Consider the following 26000-nt stretch of genomic DNA (forward strand, 5'->3'; position numbering starts at 1 on the left):
GTTAGTAGTTATTAATATATTACAGGTCAGGGTTAGTAGTTATTAATATATTACAGGTCAGGGTTTGAGTAGTTATTGAGATGTTACAGGTCAGGGTTAGTAGTTATTAATATATTACAGGTCAGGGTTTGAGTAGTTATTAATATATTACAGGTCAGGGTTTGAGTAGTTATTGAGATGTTACAGGTCAGGGTTTGAGTAGTTATTAATATATTACAGGTCAGGGTTTGAGTAGTTATTAATATATTACAGGTCAGGGTTTGAGTAGTTATTGAGATGTTACAGGTCAGGGTTTGAGTAGTTATTGAGATGTTACAGGTCAGGGTTTGAGTAGTTATTAATATATTACAGGTCAGGGTTTGAGTAGTTATTAATATATTACAGGTCAGGGTTTGAGTAGTTACTAATATATTACAGGTCAGGGTTTGAGTAGTTATTAATATATTACAGGTCAGGGTTTGAGTAGTTATTAATATATTACAGGTCAGGGTTTGAGTAGTTATTAATATATTACAGGTCAGGGTTTGAGTAGTTATTAATATATTACAGGTCAGGGTTTGAGTAGTTATTAATATATTACAGGTCAGGGTTTGAGTAGTTATTAATATATTACAGGTCAGGGTTAGTAGTTATTAATATATTACAGGTCAGGGTTAGTAGTTATTAATATATTACAGGTCAGGGTTTGAGTAGTTATTGAGATGTTACAGGTCAGGGTTTGATTAGTTATTAATATATTACAGGTCAGGGTTTGAGTAGTTATTAATATATTACAGGTCAGGGTTTGAGTAGTTATTAATATATTACAGGTCAGGGTTTGAGTAGTTATTAATATATTACAGGTCAGGGTTAGTAGTTATTAATATATTACAGGTCAGGGTTTGAGTAGTTATTAATATATTACAGGTCAGGGTTTGAGTAGTTATTAATATATTACAGGTCAGGGTTTGAGTAGTTATTAATATATTACAGGTCAGGGTTTGAGTAGTTATTAATATATTACAGGTCAGGGTTTGAGTAGTTATTGAGATGTTACAGGTCAGGGTTTGAGTAGTTATTAATATATTACATGTCAGGGTTTGAGTAGTTATTAATATATTACAGGTCAGGGTTTGAGTGGTTATTAATATATTACAGGTCAGGGTTTGATTAGTTATTAATATATTACAGGTCAGGGTTAGTAGTTATTAATATATTACAGGTCAGGGTTTGAGTAGTTATTAATATATTACAGGTCAGGGTTTGAGTAGTTATTAATATATTACAGGTCAGGGTTAGTAGTTATTAATATATTACAGGTCAGGGTTTGAGTAGTTATTAATATATTACAGGTCAGGGTTTGAGTAGTTATTAATATATTACAGGTCAGGGTTTGAGTAGTTATTAATATATTACAGGTCAGGGTTTGAGTAGTTATTAATATATTACAGGTCAGGGTTAGTAGTTATTGAGATGTTACAGGTCAGGGTTAGTAGTTATTAATATATTACAGGTCAGGGTTAGTAGTTATTGAGATGTTACAGGTCAGGGTTTGAGTAGTTATTAATATATTACAGGTCAGGGTTTGAGTAGTTATTAATATATTACAGGTCAGGGTTTGAGTAGTTACTAATATATTACAGGTCAGGGTTTGAGTAGTTATTAATATATTACAGGTCAGGGTTTGAGTAGTTATTAATATATTACAGGTCAGGGTTTGAGTAGTTATTAATATATTACAGGTCAGGGTTTGAGTAGTTATTAATATATTACAGGTCAGGGTTTGAGTAGTTATTAATATATTACAGGTCAGGGTTAGTAGTTATTAATATATTACAGGTCAGGGTTTGAGTAGTTATTAATATATTACAGGTCAGGGTTTGAGTAGTTATTAATATATTACAGGTCAGGGTTTGAGTAGTTATTAATATATTACAGGTCAGGGTTTGAGTAGTTATTAATATATTACAGGTCAGGGTTTGAGTAGTTATTGAGATGTTACAGGTCAGGGTTTGAGTAGTTATTAATATATTACAGGTCAGGGTTTGAGTAGTTATTAATATATTACAGGTCAGGGTTTGAGTAGTTATTAATATATTACAGGTCAGGGTTTGATTAGTTATTAATATATTACAGGTCAGGGTTAGTAGTTATTAATATATTACAGGTCAGGGTTTGAGTAGTTATTAATATATTACAGGTCAGGGTTTGAGTAGTTATTAATATATTACAGGTCAGGGTTAGTAGTTATTAATATATTACAGGTCAGGGTTTGAGTAGTTATTAATATATTACAGGTCAGGGTTTGAGTAGTTATTAATATATTACAGGTCAGGGTTTGAGTAGTTATTAATATATTACAGGTCAGGGTTTGAGTAGTTATTAATATATTACAGGTCAGGGTTAGTAGTTATTGAGATGTTACAGGTCAGGGTTAGTAGTTATTAATATATTACAGGTCATGGTTAGTAGTTATTGAGATGTTACAGGTCAGGGTTTGAGTAGTTATTGAGATGTTACAGGTCAGGGTTAGTAGTTATTAATATATTACAGGTCAGGGTTTGAGTAGTTATTAATATATTACAGGTCAGGGTTAGTAGTTATTGAGATGTTACAGGTCAGGGTTTGAGTAGTTATTAATATATTACAGGTCAGGGTTTGAGTAGTTATTAATATATTACAGGTCAGGGTTTGAGTAGTTACTAATATATTACAGGTCAGGGTTTGAGTAGTTATTAATATATTACAGGTCAGGGTTTGAGTAGTTATTAATATATTACAGGTCAGGGTTTGAGTAGTTATTAATATATTACAGGTCAGGGTTTGAGTAGTTATTAATATATTACAGGTCAGGGTTTGAGTAGTTATTAATATATTACAGGTCAGGGTTAGTAGTTATTAATATATTACAGGTCAGGGTTTGAGTAGTTATTAATATATTACAGGTCAGGGTTTGAGTAGTTATTAATATATTACAGGTCAGGGTTTGAGTAGTTATTAATATATTACAGGTCAGGGTTAGTAGTTATTGAGATGTTACAGGTCAGGGTTAGTAGTTATTAATATATTACAGGTCAGGGTTAGTAGTTATTGAGATGTTACAGGTCAGGGTTTGAGTAGTTATTGAGATGTTACAGGTCAGGGTTAGTAGTTATTAATATATTACAGGTCAGGGTTTGAGTAGTTATTAATATATTACAGGTCAGGGTTAGTAGTTATTGAGATGTTACAGGTCAGGGTTTGAGTAGTTATTAATATATTACAGGTCAGGGTTTGAGTAGTTATTAATATATTACAGGTCAGGGTTAGTAGTTATTAATATATTACAGGTCAGGGTTTGAGTAGTTATTGAGATGTTACAGGTCAGGGTTAGTAGTTATTAATATATTACAGGTCAGGGTTTGAGTAGTTATTAATATATTACAGGTCAGGGTTTGAGTAGTTATTAATATATTACAGGTCAGGGTTTGAGTAGTTATTAATATATTACAGGTCAGGGTTAGTAGTTATTAATATATTACAGGTCAGGGTTTGAGTAGTTATTGAGATGTTACAGGTCAGGGTTAGTAGTTATTAATATATTACAGGTCAGGGTTTGAGTAGTTATTAATATATTACAGGTCAGGGTTAGTAGTTATTGAGATGTTACAGGTCAGGGTTTGAGTAGTTATTGAGATGTTACAGGTCAGGGTTTGAGTAGTTATTAATATATTACAGGTCAGGGTTTGAGTAGTTATTAATATATTACAGGTCAGGGTTAGTAGTTATTGAGATGTTACAGGTCAGGGTTTGAGTAGTTATTGAGATGTTACAGGTCAGGGTTAGTAGTTATTAATATATTACTTGATGAGGTCTGGGTTTCCATCCAGTTTTCCTCGGTGTTCCAGCCCTCTGGTCCAGGCAAAGATGCTGGCGATGGGGTTGGTGCTGGTGGGTCTGCCCTACAGGAGGAGAGAGGACAGTGTTAACAGAAGTCCCGTTTTTACCTGCAGCTAACATGTGTCCTTCATCCTGATCTTGTCCTGATCTTGCCCATTTACACTTATAAGACCTGATCAAAATAATTAGAAATTAGTATTTTAATCATCTACAAATGTGGCCACAATCAGAATGAGGACAAGATCAGTACAAAGGACGCATGTTAGAACCAGGTATAAACATGGCTAGTGACATGGCTCTGGTAGGTCTACCCTACAGGAGGACAGAGGATAGTTTTAACAGTGACATGGCTCTGGTAGGTCTACCCTACAGGAGGACAGAGGATAGTTTTAACAGTGACATGGCTCTGGTAGGTCTACCCTACAGGAGGACAGAGGATAGTTTTAACAGTGACATGGCTCTGGTAGGTCTACCCTACAGGAGGACAGAGGATAGTTTTAACAGTGACATGGCTCTGGTAGGTCTACCCTACAGGAGGACAGAGGATAGTTTTAACAGTGACATGGCTCTGGTAGGTCTACCCTACAGGAGGACAGAGGATAGTTTTAACAGTGACATGGCTCTGGTAGGTCTACCCTACAGGAGGACAGAGGATAGTTTTAACAGTGACATGGCTCTGGTAGGTCTACCCTACAGGAGGACAGAGGATAGTTTTAACAGTGACATGGCTCTGGTAGGTCTACCCTACAGGAGGACAGAGGATAGTTTTAACAGTGACATGGCTCTGGTAGGTCTACCCTACAGGAGGACAGAGGATAGTTTTAACAGTGACATAGCTCTGGTAGGTCTACCCTACAGGAGGACCGAGGATAGTTTTAACAGTGACATGGTGGTCTACCCTACAGGAGGACAGAGGATAGTTTTAACAGTGACATGGTGGTCTACCCTACAGGAGGACAGAGGATAGTTTTAACAGTGACATGGTGGTCTACCCTACAGGAGGACAGAGGATAATTTTAACAGTGACATGGTGGTCTACCCTACAGGAGGAGAAGGATATTTGTAACAGTGACTGGCTATACAGCAGTAGCATCATTAGCAATAAGACTGAATTACCCACCAGCATGGAAAGGTCCTAACGCCCAGTGGCTGGTTACCGTGGCGTGAGTCAGGGATAGGATCAGGGTTAGGGTTAGAGGTCAGGGTTAGTTCCTTACCCTCTGGTGTTCGCGGTAGTGCCGTGTCACGGTGCCGTGGGCTGCCTCTGCCTCAATGGTCTTCCCATCAGGACACACCAACACTGACGTCATCAGACCCAGGGAGCCGAAACCTATGCACACACACACAACAACAACAACAACAAGAGGATGTCATCAATAGCATGGCAGAGGATATCCAATCACCCTCCACTGTGTCTTAGGAGTTCAGCCAGTCATCAATAGCATGGCAGAGGATATCCAATCACCCTCCACTGTGTCTTAGGAGTTCAGCCAGTCATCAATAGCATGGCAGAGGATATCCAATCACCCTCCACTGTGTCTTAGGAGTTCAGCCAGTCATCAATAGCATGGCAGAGGATATCCAATCACCCTCCACTGTGTCTTAGGAGTTCAGCCAGTCATCAATAGCATGGCAGAGGATATCCAATCACCCTCCACTGTGTCTTAGGAGTTCAGCCAGTCATCAATAGCATGGCAGAGGATATCCAATCACCCTCCACTGTGTCTTAGGAGTTCAGCCAGTCATCAATAGCATGGCAGAGGATATCCAATCACCCTCCACTGTGTCTTAGGAGTTCAGCCAGTCATCAATAGCATGGCAGAGGATATCCAATCACCCTCCACTGTGTCTTAGGAGTTCAGCCAGTCATCAATAGCATGGCAGAGGATATCCAATCACCCTCCACTGTGTCTTAGGAGTTCAGCCAGTCATCAATAGCATGGCAGAGGATATCCAATCACCCTCCACTGTGTCTTAGGAGTTCAGCCAGTCATCAATAGCATGGCAGAGGATATCCAATCACCCTCCACTGTGTCTTAGGAGTTCAGCCAGGTACAATGCCTTCACAAACTATTCATTCCCCTTGACTTATTCCACATTTTGTTGTTTCAGCCGGAATTCAAAATTGATTAAATGTATTTTCTCACCCATCTACACACAATACCCCATAATGACAAAGTGAAAGTTTTTTTACATTTTTTTTTCAAATGTATTGAAAATGTATACAGAAATGCAGTATCTAATTTACATAAGTATTCACACCCCGAGTCAATACTTTGTAGAAGCACGTGAATTATCTGGGTAACCCTCGAAGAGCTTTCCACACTTGGATTGTGTAACATTTTCCCAATATTATTTTCAAAAGTTAAATTGATCGTTGATCATTGCTAGACAACCATTTTCAGGTCGTGTGTCTTGGTAAGCAACTCCAGTGTATATTTGGCCTTGTGTTTTAGGTTATTGTCCTGCTGAAAGGTGAATTCATCTCCCAGTGTCTGTTGGAAAGCAGACTGAACCAGGTTTTTCTATAGGATTTTTCCTGTGCTTTGCTCCATTCCATGTATTATTTATCCGGAAAAAACTCCCAGTCCTTAATGATTACAAGCATACCCATAACATGATGCAGCCACCACTATGCTTGAAAATATGGAGAGTGGTACTCAGTAATGTGTTGTACTGGATTTGCCCCAAACATACTTTGTATTCAGAACAAAAAGTGAATTGCTTTGACACATTTTTTGCAGTTTTACTTTAGTGCCTTGTTGCAAACACAATGCATGTTTTGTATTATTTATATTCTGTACAGGCTTCCTTCTTTTCACTCTGTCAATTAGGTTAGTATTGTGGAGTAACTACAATGTTGTTGATCCATCCTCAGTTTTCTCCTTTGAGCTTTCAATTCTGTAACTGTTTTAAAGTCACCATTGGCCTCATGGTGAAATCCCTGAGCAGTTTCCTTCCTCTCCGGCAACTGAGTTAGGAAGGACGCCTGTATCTTTGTTGTGACTGGATGTTTTGATACACCATCCAAAGTGTAATTAATAACTTCACCATGCTCAAAGGGATATTCAATGTCTGTTAAATGTATTTACTCTACCAATAGGTGCCCTTCTTTGCAAGGCATTGGAAAACCTCCCTGGTCTTTGTGGTTGAATCTGTGTTTGAAATTCACTGCTCGACTGAGGGACCTTACAGATATTACTGCACAAAGTTCATGCAAATTATGTGACTTGTTCAGCACATTTTTACTCCTGAACTATTTAGGTGTGACGAGTACTGAGTATACGAAGAGGCAGGACGCAGACGCAGGAATTAACAAGGTAAAGGTTTACTAAACAATGAGAAAGAGAATACCAAAGAGAGAGTAAACGACACGCCGCTAACAATCACACAACACAACACTGAACAGTCCAGGGCTATATAGGGCTGGTGATGAGATGATGAGATGCAGGTGACTGGAGGTCATTAGGGTGCGTTGGGTTTCCATTCCTGTGTTTGCCGAGGTGGTGCGCTCAGACCGGCGAATCAGAGCACCGGAGGGGAGCAACGGGAGGAGACATGACATTAGGCTTGCCATAACAAAGGGGTTGAATACTTATTGACTCAAGACATTTCAGCTTTTCATTTTTAATTAATTTTTTTAAATCTCAAAAAACATAATTCCACTTTGACAATATGGGGTATTGTGTGTAGGCCAGTGACACAAAATCTAAATTGTATCCATTTTAAAAAATTCCGTCTGTAACACAAAATGTGGAAAAAGTCAAGGGGTGTGAATACTTTCTGAAGGCGCTGTACATCCAGACTTTCCGATGTGATTATACTTTAATAGGACTCCTGCTAGCTACAAGGTGGACCTTTCTCAGCAATAAAAACATGAAACCCTTTGAAGTTCAGAGAAAATATGAGAGTATATTGGAGGATGAATGGAACATCTGTATGTACTGTCTGTGTCTCACCTTGAGCCAGTATGTTAGACTGAACGTCTCCATTATGGTTCTATTATTATATTACTGTAGGTATAGACAGTATATTATATATTACTGTAGGTATAGACAGTATATTATACATTAGTGTTGGTCTCACCTTGAGACAGTATGTTAGACTGAACGTCTCCATCATAGTTCTATTATTATTATTATTATTATATGTATATACAGTGTATTTAATATTATTACTGTAGGTATAGACAGTATATTATATATTAGTGTTGGTCTCACCTTGAGACAGTATGTTAGACTGAACGTCTCCATCATAGTTCTATTATTATTATTATTATTATTATTATATGTATATACAGTGTATTTAATATTATTACTGTAGGTATAGACAGTATATTATATATTAGTGTTGGTCTCACCTTGAGCCAGTATGTTAGACTGAACGTCTCCATCATAGTTCTATTATTATATTACTGTAGGTATAGACAGTATATTATATATTACTGTAGGTATAGACAGTATATTATATATTAGTGTTGGTCTCACCTTGAGACAGTATGTTAGACTGAACGTCTCCATTATGGTTCTATTATTATTATTATTATTATATGTATATACAGTGTATTTAATATTATTACTGTAGGTATAGACAGTATATTATATATTAGTGTTGGTCTCACCTTGAGCCAGTATGTTAGACTGAACGTCTCCATCATAGTTCTATTATTATTATTATTATTATATGTATATACAGTGTATTTAATATTATTACTGTAGGTATAGACAGTATATTATATATTAGTGTTGGTCTCACCTTGAGCCAGTATGTTAGACTGAACGTCTCCATCATAGTTCTATTATTATTATTATTATTATATGTATATACAGTGTATTTAATATTATTACTGTATGTATATACAGTATATTATACATTAGTGTTGGTCTCACCTTGAGCCAGTATGTTAGACTGAACGTCTCCATTATGGTTCTATTATTATTATTATTATTATTATATGTATATACAGTGTATTTAATATTATTACTGTAGGTATAGACAGTATATTATACATTAGTGTTGGTCTCACCTTGAGACAGTATGTTAGACTGAACGTCTCCATTATGGTTCTATTATTATTATTATTATTATTATATGTATATACAGTGTATTTAATATTATTACTGTAGGTATAGACAGTATATTATATATTAGTGTTGGTCTCACCTTGAGACAGTATGTTAGACTGAACGTCTCCATTATGGTTCTATTATTATATTACTGTAGGTATATACAGTATATTATTATATTACTGTAGGTATAGACAGTATATTATATATTACTGTAGGTATAGACAGTATATTATTATATTACTGTAGGTATAGACAGTATATTATACATTAGTGTTGGTCTCACCTTGAGCCAGTATGTTAGACTGAACGTCTCCATTATGGTTCTATTATTATTATTATTATTATTATTATTATATGTATATACAGTGTATTTAATATTATTACTGTAGGTATAGACAGTATATTATATATTAGTGTTGGTCTCACCTTGAGACAGTATGTTAGACTGAATGTCTCCATTATGGTTCTATTATTATATTACTGTAGGTATAGACAGTATATTATATATTAGTGTTGGTCTCACCTTGAGCCAGTATGTTAGACTGAATGTCTCCATTATGGTTCTATTATTATATTACTGTAGGTATAGACAGTATATTATATATTAGTGTTGGTCTCACCTTGAGACAGTATGTTAGACTGAACGTCTCCATCATAGTTCTATTATTATTATTATTATTATATGTATATACAGTCTATTTAATATTATTACTGTAGGTATAGACAGTATATTATATATTACTGTAGGTATATACAGTATATTATACATTAGTGTTGGTCTCACCTTGAGACAGTATGTTAGACTGAACGTCTCCATCATAGTTCTATTATTATTATTATTATTATATGTATATACAGTCTATTTAATATTATTACTGTAGGTATAGACAGTATATTATATATTACTGTAGGTATATACAGTATATTATACATTAGTGTTGGTCTCACCTTGAGACAGTATGTTAGACTGAACGTCTCCATCATAGTTCTATTATTATTATTATTATTATATGTATATACAGTCTATTTAATATTATTACTGTAGGTATATACAGTATATTATACATTAGTGTTGGTCTCACCTTGAGACAGTATGTTAGACTGAACGTCTCCATTATGGTTCTATTATTATTATTATTATTATTATTATATGTATATACAGTGTATTTAATATTATTACTGTAGGTATAGACAGTATATTATATATTAGTGTTGGTCTCACCTTGAGACAGTATGTTAGACTGAATGTCTCCATTATGGTTCTATTATTATATTACTGTAGGTATAGACAGTATATTATACATTAGTGTTGGTCTCACCTTGAGACAGTATGTTAGACTGAACGTCTCCATTATGGTTCTATTATTATTATTATTATTATTATTATTATATGTATATACAGTGTATTTAATATTATTACTGTAGGTATAGACAGTATATTATACATTAGTGTTGGTCTCACCTTGAGACAGTATGTTAGACTGAACGTCTCCATTATGGTTCTATTATTATTATTATTATTATATGTATATACAGTGTATTTAATATTATTACTGTAGGTATAGACAGTATATTATACATTAGTGTTGGTCTCACCTTGAGACAGTATGTTAGACTGAACGTCTCCATCATAGTTCTATTATTATTATTATTATTATATGTATATACAGTGTATTTAATATTATTACTGTAGGTATATACAGTATATTATATATTAGTGTTGGTCTCACCTTGAGACAGTATGTTAGACTGAACGTCTCCATTATGGTTCTATTATTATATTACTGTAGGTATAGACAGTATATTATATATTACTGTAGGTATAGACAGTATATTATATATTAGTGTTGGTCTCACCTTGAGACAGTATGTTAGACTGAACGTCTCCATCATAGTTCTATTATTATTATTATTATTATATGTATATACAGTGTATTTAATATTATTACTGTAGGTATAGACAGTATATTATACATTAGTGTTGGTCTCACCTTGAGACAGTATGTTAGACTGAACGTCTCCATTATGGTTCTATTATTATTATTATTATTATATGTATATACAGTGTATTTAATATTATTACTGTAGGTATAGACAGTATATTATACATTAGTGTTGGTCTCACCTTGAGCCAGTATGTTAGACTGAACGTCTCCATCATAGTTCTATTATTATTATTATTATTATATGTATATACAGTGTATTTAATATTATTACTGTATGTATATACAGTATATTATACATTAGTGTTGGTCTCACCTTGAGACAGTATATTAGACTGAACGTCTCCATTATGGTTCTATTATTATTATTATTATTATTATATGTATATACAGTGTATTTAATATTATTACTGTATGTATATACAGTATATTATACATTAGTGTTGGTCTCACCTTGAGACAGTATGTTAGACTGAACGTCTCCATTATGGTTCTATTATTATATTACTGTATGTATATACAGTATATTATATATTAGTGTTGGTCTCACCTTGAGCCAGTATGTTAGACTGAATGTCTCCATCATAGTTCTATTATTATTATTATTATTATATGTATATACAGTGTATTTAATATTATTACTGTAGGTATAGACAGTATATTATACATTAGTGTTGGTCTCACCTTGAGACAGTATGTTAGACTGAACGTCTCCATTATGGTTCTATTATTATATTACTGTAGGTATAGACAGTATATTATATATTACTGTAGGTATAGACAGTATATTATATATTACTGTAGGTATAGACAGTATATTATATATTACTGTAGGTATAGACAGTATATTATATATTAGTGTTGGTCTCACCTTGAGCCAGTATGTTAGACTGAACGTCTCCATCATAGTTCTATTATTATTATTATTATTATTATATGTATATACAGTGTATTTAATATTATTACTGTAGGTATAGACAGTATATTATACATTAGTGTTGGTCTCACCTTGAGACAGTATGTTAGACTGAATGTCTCCATTATGGTTCTATTATTATATTACTGTAGGTATAGACAGTATATTATATATTACTGTAGGTATAGACAGTATATTATATATTAGTGTTGGTCTCACCTTGAGCCAGTATGTTAGACTGAACGTCTCCATCATAGTTCTATTATTATTATTATTATTATTATATGTATATACAGTGTATTTAATATTATTACTGTAGGTATAGACAGTATATTATACATTAGTGTTGGTCTCACCTTGAGACAGTATGTTAGACTGAACGTCTCCATTATGGTTCTATTATTATTATTATTATTATATGTATATACAGTGTATTTAATATTATTACTGTAGGTATAGACAGTATATTATACATTAGTGTTGGTCTCACCTTGAGACAGTATGTTAGACTGAACGTCTCCATTATGGTTTTATTATTATTATTATTATTATATGTATATACAGTGTATTTAATATTATTACTGTAGGTATAGACAGTATATTATACATTAGTGTTGGTCTCACCTTGAGACAGTATGTTAGACTGAATGTCTCCATTATGGTTCTATTATTATTATTATTATTATATGTATATACAGTGTATTTAATATTATTACTGTAGGTATAGACAGTATATTATACATTAGTGTTGGTCTCACCTTGAGACAGTATGTTAGACTGAACGTCTCCATTATGGTTCTATTATTATATTACTGTAGGTATAGACAGTATATTATATATTAGTGTTGGTCTCACCTTGAGACAGTATGTTAGACTGAACGTCTCCATTATGGTTCTATTATTATTATTATTATTATATGTATATACAGTGTATTTAATATTATTACTGTATGTATATACAGTATATTATATATTAGTGTTGGTCTCACCTTGAGACAGTATGTTAGACTGAACGTCTCCATCATAGTTCTATTATTATTATTATTATTATATGTATATACAGTGTATTTAATATTATTACTGTATGTATATACAGTATATTATACATTAGTGTTGGTCTCACCTTGAGCCAGTATGTTAGACTGAACGTCTCCATCATAGTTCTATTATTATTATTATTATTATTATATGTATATACAGTCTATTTAATATTATTACTGTAGGTATAGACAGTATATTATACATTAGTGTTGGTCTCACCTTGAGACAGTATGTTAGACTGAACGTCTCCATTATGGTTCTATTATTATTATTATTATTATATGTATATACAGTGTATTTAATATTATTATATTACTGTAGGTATAGACAGTATATTATATATTAGTGTTGGTCTCACCTTGAGACAGTATGTTAGACTGAACGTCTCCATTATGGTTCTATTATTATTATTATTATTATATGTATATACAGTGTATTTAATATTATTACTGTAGGTATAGACAGTATATTATATATTAGTGTTGGTCTCACCTTGAGACAGTATGTTAGACTGAACGTCTCCATCATAGTTCTATTATTATTATTATTATTATATGTATATACAGTGTATTTAATATTATTACTGTATGTATATACAGTATATTATACATTAGTGTTGGTCTCACCTTGAGCCAGTATGTTAGACTGAACGTCTCCATCATAGATCTATTATTATTATTATTATTATTATTATATGTATATACAGTGTATTTAATATTATTACTGTAGGTATAGACAGTATATTATACATTAGTGTTGGTCTCACCTTGAGACAGTATGTTAGACTGAACGTCTCCATTATGGTTCTATTATTATTATTATTATTATTATTATATGTATATACAGTGTATTTAATATTATTACTGTAGGTATAGACAGTATATTATACATTAGTGTTGGTCTCACCTTGAGACAGTATGTTAGACTGAACGTCTCCATTATGGTTCTATTATTATATTACTGTAGGTATAGACAGTATATTATATATTACTGTATGTATAGACAGTATATTATATATTACTGTAGGTATAGACAGTATATTATACATTAGTGTTGGTCTCACCTTGAGCCAGTATGTTAGACTGAACGTCTCCATTATGGTTCTATTATTATTATTATTATTATATGTATATACAGTGTATTTAATATTATTACTGTAGGTATATACAGTATATTATACATTAGTGTTGGTCTCACCTTGAGCCAGTATGTTAGACTGAACGTCTCCATTATGGTTCTATTATTATTATTATTATTATTATTATATGTATATACAGTGTATTTAATATTATTACTGTATGTATAGACAGTATATTATACATTAGTGTTGGTCTCACCTTGAGACAGTATGTTAGACTGAACGTCTCCATCATAGTTCTATTATTATTATTATTATTATTATTATTATATGTATATACAGTGTATTTAATATTATTACTGTAGGTATAGACAGTATATTATATATTAGTGTTGGTCTCACCTTGAGACAGTATGTTAGACTGAATGTCTCCATTATGGTTCTATTATTATTATTATTATTATATGTATATACAGTGTATTTAATATTATTACTGTAGGTATAGACAGTATATTATACATTAGTGTTGGTCTCACCTTGAGACAGTATGTTAGACTGAACGTCTCCATTATGGTTCTATTATTATTATTATTATTATTATATGTATATACAGTGTATTTAATATTATTACTGTATGTATATACAGTATATTATATATTAGTGTTGGTCTCACCTTGAGACAGTATGTTAGACTGAATGTCTCCATTATGGTTCTATTATTATATTACTGTAGGTATAGACAGTATATTATATATTACTGTAGGTATAGACAGTATATTATACATTAGTGTTGGTCTCACCTTGAGACAGTATGTTAGACTGAACGTCTCCATTATGGTTCTATTATTATATTACTGTAGGTATAGACAGTATATTATTATATTACTGTAGGTATAGACAGTATATTATACATTAGTGTTGGTCTCACCTTGAGACAGTATGTTAGACTGAACGTCTCCATCATAGTTCTATTATTATTATTATTATTATTATTATTATATGTATATACAGTGTATTTAATATTATTACTGTAGGTATAGACAGTATATTATATATTAGTGTTGGTCTCACCTTGAGACAGTATGTTAGACTGAATGTCTCCATTATGGTTCTATTATTATTATTATTATTATATGTATATACAGTGTATTTAATATTATTACTGTAGGTATAGACAGTATATTATACATTAGTGTTGGTCTCACCTTGAGACAGTATGTTAGACTGAACGTCTCCATTATGGTTCTATTATTATTATTATTATTATTATATGTATATACAGTGTATTTAATATTATTACTGTAGGTATAGACAGTATATTATATATTAGTGTTGGTCTCACCTTGAGACAGTATGTTAGACTGAATGTCTCCATTATGGTTCTATTATTATATTACTGTAGGTATAGACAGTATATTATATATTACTGTAGGTATAGACAGTATATTATACATTAGTGTTGGTCTCACCTTGAGACAGTATGTTAGACTGAACGTCTCCATTATGGTTCTATTATTATATTACTGTAGGTATAGACAGTATATTATATATTACTGTAGGTATAGACAGTATATTATACATTAGTGTTGGTCTCACCTTGAGACAGTATGTTAGACTGAACGTCTCCATTATGGTTCTATTATTATATTACTGTAGGTATAGACAGTATATTATTATATTACTGTAGGTATAGACAGTATATTATACATTAGTGTTGGTCTCACCTTGAGACAGTATGTTAGACTGAACGTCTCCATTATGGTTCTATTATTATATTACTGTAGGTATAGACAGTATATTATTATATTACTGTAGGTATAGACAGTATATTATATATTAGTGTTGGTCTCACCTTGAGACAGTATGTTAGACTGAACGTCTCCATTATGGTTCTATTATTATATTACTGTAGGTATAGACAGTATATTATATATTAGTGTTGGTCTCACCTTGAGACAGTATGTTAGACTGAACGTCTCCATTATGGTTCTATTATTATATTACTGTAGGTATAGACAGTATATTATATATTACTGTAGGTATAGACAGTATATTATATATTACTGTAGGTATAGACAGTATATTATACATTAGTGTTGGTCTCACCTTGAGACAGTATGTTAGACTGAACGTCTCCATTATGGTTCTATTATTATTATTATTATTATTATATGTATATACAGTGTATTTAATATTATTACTGTATGTATATACAGTATATTATATATTAGTGTTGGTCTCACCTTGAGACAGTATGTTAGACTGAACGTCTCCATCATAGTTCTATTATTATTATTATTATTATATGTATATACAGTGTATTTAATATTATTACTGTATGTATATACAGTATATTATATATTAGTGTTGGTCTCACCTTGAGACAGTATGTTAGACTGAACGTCTCCATCATAGTTCTATTATTATTATTATTATTATATGTATATACAGTGTATTTAATATTATTACTGTATGTATATACAGTATATTATACATTAGTGTTGGTCTCACCTTGAGCCAGTATGTTAGACTGAACGTCTCCATCATAGTTCTATTATTATTATTATTATTATTATTATATGTATATACAGTGTATTTAATATTATTACTGTAGGTATAGACAGTATATTATACATTAGTGTTGGTCTCACCTTGAGACAGTATGTTAGACTGAACGTCTCCATTATGGTTATATTATTATTATTATTATTATTATTATTATATGTATATACAGTGTATTTAATATTATTACTGTAGGTATAGACAGTATATTATATATTAGTGTTGGTCTCACCTTGAGACAGTATGTTAGACTGAACGTCTCCATTATGGTTCTATTATTATTATTATTATTATATGTATATACAGTGTATTTAATATTATTACTGTAGGTATATACAGTATATTATACATTAGTGTTGGTCTCACCTTGAGCCAGTATGTTAGACTGAACGTCTCCATTATGGTTCTATTATTATTATTATTATTATTATATGTATATACAGTGTATTTAATATTATTACTGTAGGTATAGACAGTATATTATATATTAGTGTTGGTCTCACCTTGAGACAGTATGTTAGACTGAACGTCTCCATTATGGTTCTATTATTATATTACTGTAGGTATAGACAGTATATTATACATTAGTGTAGGTATAGACAGTATATTATATATTAGTGTTGGTCTCACCTTGAGACAGTATGTTAGACTGAACGTCTCCATCATAGTTCTATTATTATTATTATTATTATATGTATATACAGTGTATTTAATATTATTACTGTAGGTATAGACAGTATATTATATATTACTGTAGGTATAGACTGTATATTATATATTAGTGTTGGTCTCACCTTGAGACAGTATGTTAGACTGAACGTCTCCATCATAGTTCTATTATTATTATTATTATTATTATATGTATATACAGTGTATTTAATATTATTACTGTATGTATATACAGTATATTATACATTAGTGTTGGTCTCACCTTGAGACAGTATGTTAGACTGAACGTCTCCATCATAGTTCTATTATTATTATTATTATTATTATATGTATATACAGTGTATTTAATATTATTACTGTATGTATATACAGTATATTATACATTAGTGTTGGTCTCACCTTGAGACAGTATGTTAGACTGAACGTCTCCATCATAGTTCTATTATTATTATTATTATTATTATATGTATATACAGTGTATTTAATATTATTACTGTATGTATATACAGTATATTATATATTAGTGTTGGTCTCACCTTGAGACAGTATGTTAGACTGAACGTCTCCATTATGGTTCTATTATTAATATTATTATTATTATATGTATATACAGTGTATTTAATATTATTACTGTAGGTATAGACAGTATATTATACATTAGTGTTGGTCTCACCTTGAGACAGTATGTTAGACTGAACGTCTCCATTATGGTTCTATTATTAATATTATTATTATATGTATATACAGTGTATTTAATATTATTACTGTATGTATATACAGTATATTATATATTAGTGTTGGTCTCACCTTGAGCCAGTATGTTAGACTGAACGTCTCCATCATAGTTCTATTATTATTATTATTATTATATGTATATACAGTGTATTTAATATTATTACTGTATGTATATACAGTATATTATATATTAGTGTTGGTCTCACCTTGAGCCAGTATGTTAGACTGAACGTCTCCATTATGGTTCTATTATTATTATATGTATATACAGTGTATTTAATATTATTACTGTATGTATATACAGTATATTATACATTAGTGTTGGTCTCACCTTGAGACAGTATGTTAGACTGAACGTCTCCATTATGGTTCTATTATTATTATATGTATATACAGTGTATTTAATATTATTACTGTATGTATATACAGTATATTATACATTAGTGTTGGTCTCACCTTGAGACAGTATGTTAGACTGAACGTCTCCATCATAGTTCTATTATTATTATTATTATTATATGTATATACAGTGTATTTAATATTATTACTGTAGGTATAGACAGTATATTATATATTAGTGTAGGTATAGACAGTATATTATACATTAGTGTTGGTCTCACCTTGAGACAGTATGTTAGACTGAACGTCTCCATTATGGTTCTATTATTATTATTATTATTATATGTATATACAGTGTATTTAATATTATTACTGTAGGTATAGACAGTATATTATATATTAGTGTAGGTATAGACAGTATATTATACATTAGTGTTGGTCTCACCTTGAGACAGTATGTTAGACTGAACGTCTCCATTATGGTTCTATTATTATTATTATTATTATATGTATATACAGTGTATTTAATATTATTACTGTAGGTATAGACAGTATATTATATATTACTGTAGGTATAGACAGTATATTATACATTAGTGTTGGTCTCACCTTGAGACAGTATGTTAGACTGAACGTCTCCATTATGGTTCTATTATTATTATTATTATTATATGTATATACAGTGTATTTAATATTATTACTGTAGGTATAGACAGTATATTATATATTAGTGTAGGTATAGACAGTATATTATACATTAGTGTTGGTCTCACCTTGAGACAGTATGTTAGACTGAACGTCTCCATTATGGTTCTATTATTATATTACTGTAGGTATAGACAGTATATTATATATTACTGTAGGTATATACAGTATATTATACATTAGTGTTGGTCTCACCTTGAGACAGTATGTTAGACTGAACGTCTCCATTATGGTTCTATTATTATATTACTGTAGGTATAGACAGTATATTATATATTACTGTAGGTATATACAGTATATTATATATTAGTGTTGGTCTCACCTTGAGACAGTATGTTAGACTGAACGTCTCCATTATGGTTCTATTATTATTATTATTATTATTATTATTATATGTATATACAGTGTATTTAATATTATTACTGTATGTATATACAGTATATTATATATTAGTGTTGGTCTCACCTTGAGACAGTATGTTAGACTGAACGTCTCCATCATAGTTCTATTATTATTATTATTATTATATGTATATACAGTGTATTTAATATTATTACTGTAGGTATAGACAGTATATTATATATTAGTGTTGGTCTCACCTTGAGCCAGTATGTTAGACTGAACGTCTCCATTATGGTTCTATTATTATTATTATTATTATTATTATATGTATATACAGTGTATTTAATATTATTACTGTAGGTATAGACAGTATATTATATATTAGTGTTGGTCTCACCTTGAGACAGTATGTTAGACTGAACGTCTCCATCATAGTTCTATTATTATTATTATTATTATATGTATATACAGTGTATTTAATATTATTACTGTAGGTATAGACAGTATATTATACATTAGTGTTGGTCTCACCTTGAGACAGTATGTTAGACTGAACGTCTCCATCATAGTTCTATTATTATTATTATTATTATATGTATATACAGTGTATTTAATATTATTACTGTAGGTATAGACAGTATATTATACATTAGTGTTGGTCTCACCTTGAGACAGTATGTTAGACTGAACGTCTCCATTATGGTTTTATTATTATTATTATTATTATATGTATATACAGTGTATTTAATATTATTACTGTAGGTATAGACAGTATATTATACATTAGTGTTGGTCTCACCTTGAGACAGTATGTTAGACTGAACGTCTCCATTATGGTTCTATTATTATTATTATTATTATTATATGTATATACAGTGTATTTAATATTATTACTGTATGTATATACAGTATATTATATATTAGTGTTGGTCTCACCTTGAGCCAGTATGTTAGACTGAACGTCTCCATTATGGTTCTATTATTATTATTATTATTATTATATGTATATACAGTGTATTTAATATTATTACTGTAGGTATAGACAGTATATTATACATTAGTGTTGGTCTCACCTTGAGACAGTATGTTAGACTGAACGTCTCCATTATGGTTTTATTATTATTATTATTATTATATGTATATACAGTGTATTTAATATTATTACTGTAGGTATAGACAGTATATTATACATTAGTGTTGGTCTCACCTTGAGACAGTATGTTAGACTGAACGTCTCCATCATAGTTCTATTATTATTATTATTATTATATGTATATACAGTGTATTTAATATTATTACTGTAGGTATAGACAGTATATTATACATTAGTGTTGGTCTCACCTTGAGACAGTATGTTAGACTGAACGTCTCCATTATGGTTTTATTATTATTATTATTATTATATGTATATACAGTGTATTTAATATTATTACTGTAGGTATAGACAGTATATTATACATTAGTGTTGGTCTCACCTTGAGCCAGAATGTTAGACTGAACGTCTCCATTATGGTTCTATTATTATTATATGTATATACAGTGTATTTAATATTATTACTGTAGGTATATACAGTATATTATACATTAGTGTTGGTCTCACCTTGAGACAGTATGTTAGACTGAACGTCTCCATCATAGTTCTATTATTATTATTATTATTATATGTATATACAGTGTATTTAATATTATTACTGTAGGTATAGACAGTATATTATATATTAGTGTAGGTATAGACAGTATATTATACATTAGTGTTGGTCTCACCTTGAGACAGTATGTTAGACTGAACGTCTCCATTATGGTTCTATTATTATTATTATTATTATATGTATATACAGTGTATTTAATATTATTACTGTAGGTATAGACAGTATATTATATATTAGTGTAGGTATAGACAGTATATTATACATTAGTGTTGGTCTCACCTTGAGACAGTATGTTAGACTGAACGTCTCCATTATGGTTCTATTATTATTATTATTATTATATGTATATACAGTGTATTTAATATTATTACTGTAGGTATAGACAGTATATTATATATTACTGTAGGTATAGACAGTATATTATACATTAGTGTTGGTCTCACCTTGAGACAGTATGTTAGACTGAACGTCTCCATTATGGTTCTATTATTATTATTATTATTATATGTATATACAGTGTATTTAATATTATTACTGTAGGTATAGACAGTATATTATATATTAGTGTAGGTATAGACAGTATATTATACATTAGTGTTGGTCTCACCTTGAGACAGTATGTTAGACTGAACGTCTCCATTATGGTTCTATTATTATATTACTGTAGGTATAGACAGTATATTATTATATTACTGTAGGTATAGACAGTATATTATATATTACTGTAGGTATAGACAGTATATTATATATTACTGTAGGTATATACAGTATATTATACATTAGTGTTGGTCTCACCTTGAGACAGTATGTTAGACTGAACGTCTCCATTATGGTTCTATTATTATTATTATTATTATTATTATATGTATATACAGTGTATTTAATATTATTACTGTATGTATATACAGTATATTATATATTAGTGTTGGTCTCACCTTGAGACAGTATGTTAGACTGAACGTCTCCATCATAGTTCTATTATTATTATTATTATTATATGTATATACAGTGTATTTAATATTATTACTGTAGGTATAGACAGTATATTATATATTAGTGTTGGTCTCACCTTGAGCCAGTATGTTAGACTGAACGTCTCCATTATGGTTCTATTATTATTATTATTATTATTATTATATGTATATACAGTGTATTTAATATTATTACTGTAGGTATAGACAGTATATTATATATTAGTGTTGGTCTCACCTTGAGACAGTATGTTAGACTGAACGTCTCCATCATAGTTCTATTATTATTATTATTATTATATGTATATACAGTGTATTTAATATTATTACTGTAGGTATAGACAGTATATTATACATTAGTGTTGGTCTCACCTTGAGACAGTATGTTAGACTGAACGTCTCCATCATAGTTCTATTATTATTATTATTATTATATGTATATACAGTGTATTTAATATTATTACTGTAGGTATAGACAGTATATTATACATTAGTGTTGGTCTCACCTTGAGACAGTATGTTAGACTGAACGTCTCCATTATGGTTTTATTATTATTATTATTATTATATGTATATACAGTGTATTTAATATTATTACTGTAGGTATAGACAGTATATTATACATTAGTGTTGGTCTCACCTTGAGACAGTATGTTAGACTGAACGTCTCCATTATGGTTCTATTATTATTATTATTATTATTATATGTATATACAGTGTATTTAATATTATTACTGTATGTATATACAGTATATTATATATTAGTGTTGGTCTCACCTTGAGCCAGTATGTTAGACTGAACGTCTCCATTATGGTTCTATTATTATTATTATTATTATTATATGTATATACAGTGTATTTAATATTATTACTGTAGGTATAGACAGTATATTATACATTAGTGTTGGTCTCACCTTGAGACAGTATGTTAGACTGAATGTCTCCATTATGGTTCTATTATTATTATTATTATTATATGTATATACAGTGTATTTAATATTATTACTGTAGGTATAGACAGTATATTATATATTAGTGTTGGTCTCACCTTGAGACAGTATGTTAGACTGAACGTCTCCATTATGGTTCTATTATTATTATTATTATTATATGTATATACAGTGTATTTAATATTATTACTGTAGGTATAGACAGTATATTATACATTAGTGTTGGTCTCACCTTGAGACAGTATGTTAGACTGAATGTCTCCATTATGGTTCTATTATTATATTACTGTAGGTATAGACAGTATATTATACATTAGTGTTGGTCTCACCTTGAGCCAGTATGTTAGACTGAACGTCTCCATTATGGTTCTATTATTATTATTATTATTATTATATGTATATACAGTGTATTTAATATTATTACTGTAGGTATAGACAGTATATTATATATTAGTGTTGGTCTCACCTTGAGCCAGTATGTTAGACTGAACGTCTCCATTATGGTTCTATTATTATTATTATTATTATTATATGTATATACAGTGTATTTAATATTATTACTGTAGGTATATACAGTATATTATACATTAGTGTTGGTCTCACCTTGAGACAGTATGTTAGACTGAACGTCTCCATCATAGTTCTATTATTATTATTATTATATGTATATACAGTGTATTTAATATTATTACTGTAGGTATATACAGTATATTATACATTAGTGTTGGTCTCACCTTGAGACAGTATGTTAGACTGAACGTCTCCATTATGGTTCTATTATTATTATTATTATTATTATATGTATATACAGTGTATTTAATATTATTACTGTAGGTATAGACAGTATATTATATATTACTGTAGGTATAGACAGTATATTATATATTACTGTAGGTATAGACAGTATATTATATATTAGTGTTGGTCTCACCTTGAGACAGTATGTTAGACTGAACGTCTCCATCATAGTTCTATTATTATTATTATTATTAAATGTATATACAGTGTATTTAATATTATTACTGTAGGTATAGACAGTATATTATACATTAGTGTTGGTCTCACCTTGAGACAGTATGTTAGACTGAACGTCTCCATTATGGTTCTATTATTATTATTATTATTATATGTATATACAGTGTATTTAATATTATTACTGTAGGTATAGACAGTATATTATACATTAGTGTTGGTCTCACCTTGAGACAGTATGTTAGACTGAATGTCTCCATTATGGTTCTATTATTATTATTATTATTATATGTATATACAGTGTATTTAATATTATTACTGTAGGTATAGACAGTATATTATATATTAGTGTTGGTCTCACCTTGAGCCAGTATGTTAGACTGAATGTCTCCATTATGGTTCTATTATTATTATTATTATTATATGTATATACAGTGTATTTAATATTATTACTGTAGGTATAGACAGTATATTATACATTAGTGTTGGTCTCACCTTGAGCCAGTATGTTAGACTGAACGTCTCCATTATGGTTCTATTATTATATTACTGTAGGTATAGACAGTATATTATATATTACTGTAGGTATAGACAGTATATTATATATTACTGTAGGTATAGACAGTATATTATATATTACTGTAGGTATAGACAGTATATTATATATTACTGTAGGTATAGACAGTATATTATATATTAGTGTTGGTCTCACCTTGAGCCAGTATGTTAGACTGAACGTCTCCATTATGGTTCTATTATTATATTACTGTAGGTATAGACAGTATATTATATATTACTGTAGGTATAGACAGTATATTATATATTACTGTAGGTATAGACAGTATATTATATATTACTGTAGGTATAGACAGTATATTATACATTAGTGTTGGTCTCACCTTGAGACAGTATGTTAGACTGAACGTCTCCATTATGGTTCTATTATTATTATTATTATTATTATATGTATATACAGTGTATTTAATATTATTACTGTATGTATATACAGTATATTATACATTAGTGTTGGTCTCACCTTGAGACAGTATGTTAGACTGAACGTCTCCATTATGGTTCTATTATTATTATTATTATATGTATATACAGTGTATTTAATATTATTACTGTAGGTATAGACAGTATATTATATATTAGTGTTGGTCTCACCTTGAGCCAGTATGTTAGACTGAACGTCTCCATTATGGTTCTATTATTATTATTATTATTATATGTATATACAGTGTATTTAATATTATTACTGTATGTATATACAGTATATTATACATTAGTGTTGGTCTCACCTTGAGACAGTATGTTAGACTGAATGTCTCCATTATGGTTCTATTATTATATTACTGTAGGTATAGACAGTATATTATACATTAGTGTTGGTCTCACCTTGAGACAGTATGTTAGACTGAACGTCTCCATTATGGTTCTATTATTATATTACTGTAGGTATAGACAGTATATTATATATTACTGTAGGTATAGACAGTATATTATACATTAGTGTTGGTCTCACCTTGAGCCAGTATGTTAGACTGAACGTCTCCATTATGGTTCTATTATTATATTACTGTAGGTATAGACAGTATATTATATATTACTGTAGGTATAGACAGTATATTATATATTACTGTAGGTATATACAGTATATTATACATTAGTGTTGGTCTCACCTTGAGACAGTATGTTAGACTGAACGTCTCCATTATGGTTCTATTATTATTATTATTATTATTATTATATGTATATACAGTGTATTTAATATTATTACTGTAGGTATAGACAGTATATTATATATTAGTGTTGGTCTCACCTTGAGACAGTATGTTAGACTGAACGTCTCCATTATGGTTCTATTATTATATTACTGTAGGTATAGACAGTATATTATACATTAGTGTTGGTCTCACCTTGAGACAGTATGTTAGACTGAACGTCTCCATTATGGTTCTATTATTATTATTATTATTATATGTATATACAGTGTATTTAATATTATTACTGTAGGTATAGACAGTATATTATATATTAGTGTTGGTCTCACCTTGAGACAGTATGTTAGACTGAACGTCTCCATCATAGTTCTATTATTATTATTATTATTATATGTATATACAGTGTATTTAATATTATTACTGTATGTATAGACAGTATATTATACATTAGTGTTGGTCTCACCTTGAGACAGTATG

At 30.1% G+C, this 26000-nt stretch overlaps 1 protein-coding gene and 1 long non-coding RNA gene across 4 annotated transcripts in view; one reads left to right on the forward strand and one right to left on the reverse strand.

Annotated features, from left to right (window-relative positions):
* Positions 1-1156: 1156 nt before the first annotated feature.
* On the forward strand, positions 1157-3820 carry LOC311124159. Of its 3 annotated transcripts, none has more exons than XR_014612716.1 (3): positions 1157-2406; positions 2469-3760; positions 3794-3820. It is a non-coding gene; the product is annotated as an uncharacterized lncRNA (long non-coding RNA). The 3 variants fall into 3 exon arrangements; XR_014612717.1 differs by lacking the exon at positions 3794-3820 and having other exon boundaries at positions 2469-3535; positions 3631-3681; XR_014612718.1 differs by lacking the exon at positions 3794-3820 and having other exon boundaries at positions 2469-3471; positions 3536-3607.
* Positions 3811-26000, reverse strand: part of LOC311124156 (isocitrate dehydrogenase [NADP], mitochondrial-like) — a 72714-nt gene continuing 50524 nt past the window's right edge. The window contains exons 8-9 of the mRNA XM_084198357.1: positions 5076-5188; positions 3811-3920 (exon numbers count right to left, since the gene is read on the reverse strand). Coding sequence (XP_084054483.1) covers positions 3819-3920; positions 5076-5188 — 215 coding nt within the window. The 3' untranslated portion in view covers positions 3811-3818. The remainder of the gene's footprint in view (positions 3921-5075; positions 5189-26000) is intronic.

This window comes from Coregonus lavaretus (assembly GCF_964263955.1).
Source record: "Coregonus lavaretus genome assembly, contig: HAP1_SCAFFOLD_528, whole genome shotgun sequence".
NCBI lineage: Eukaryota > Metazoa > Chordata > Actinopteri > Salmoniformes > Salmonidae > Coregonus > Coregonus lavaretus.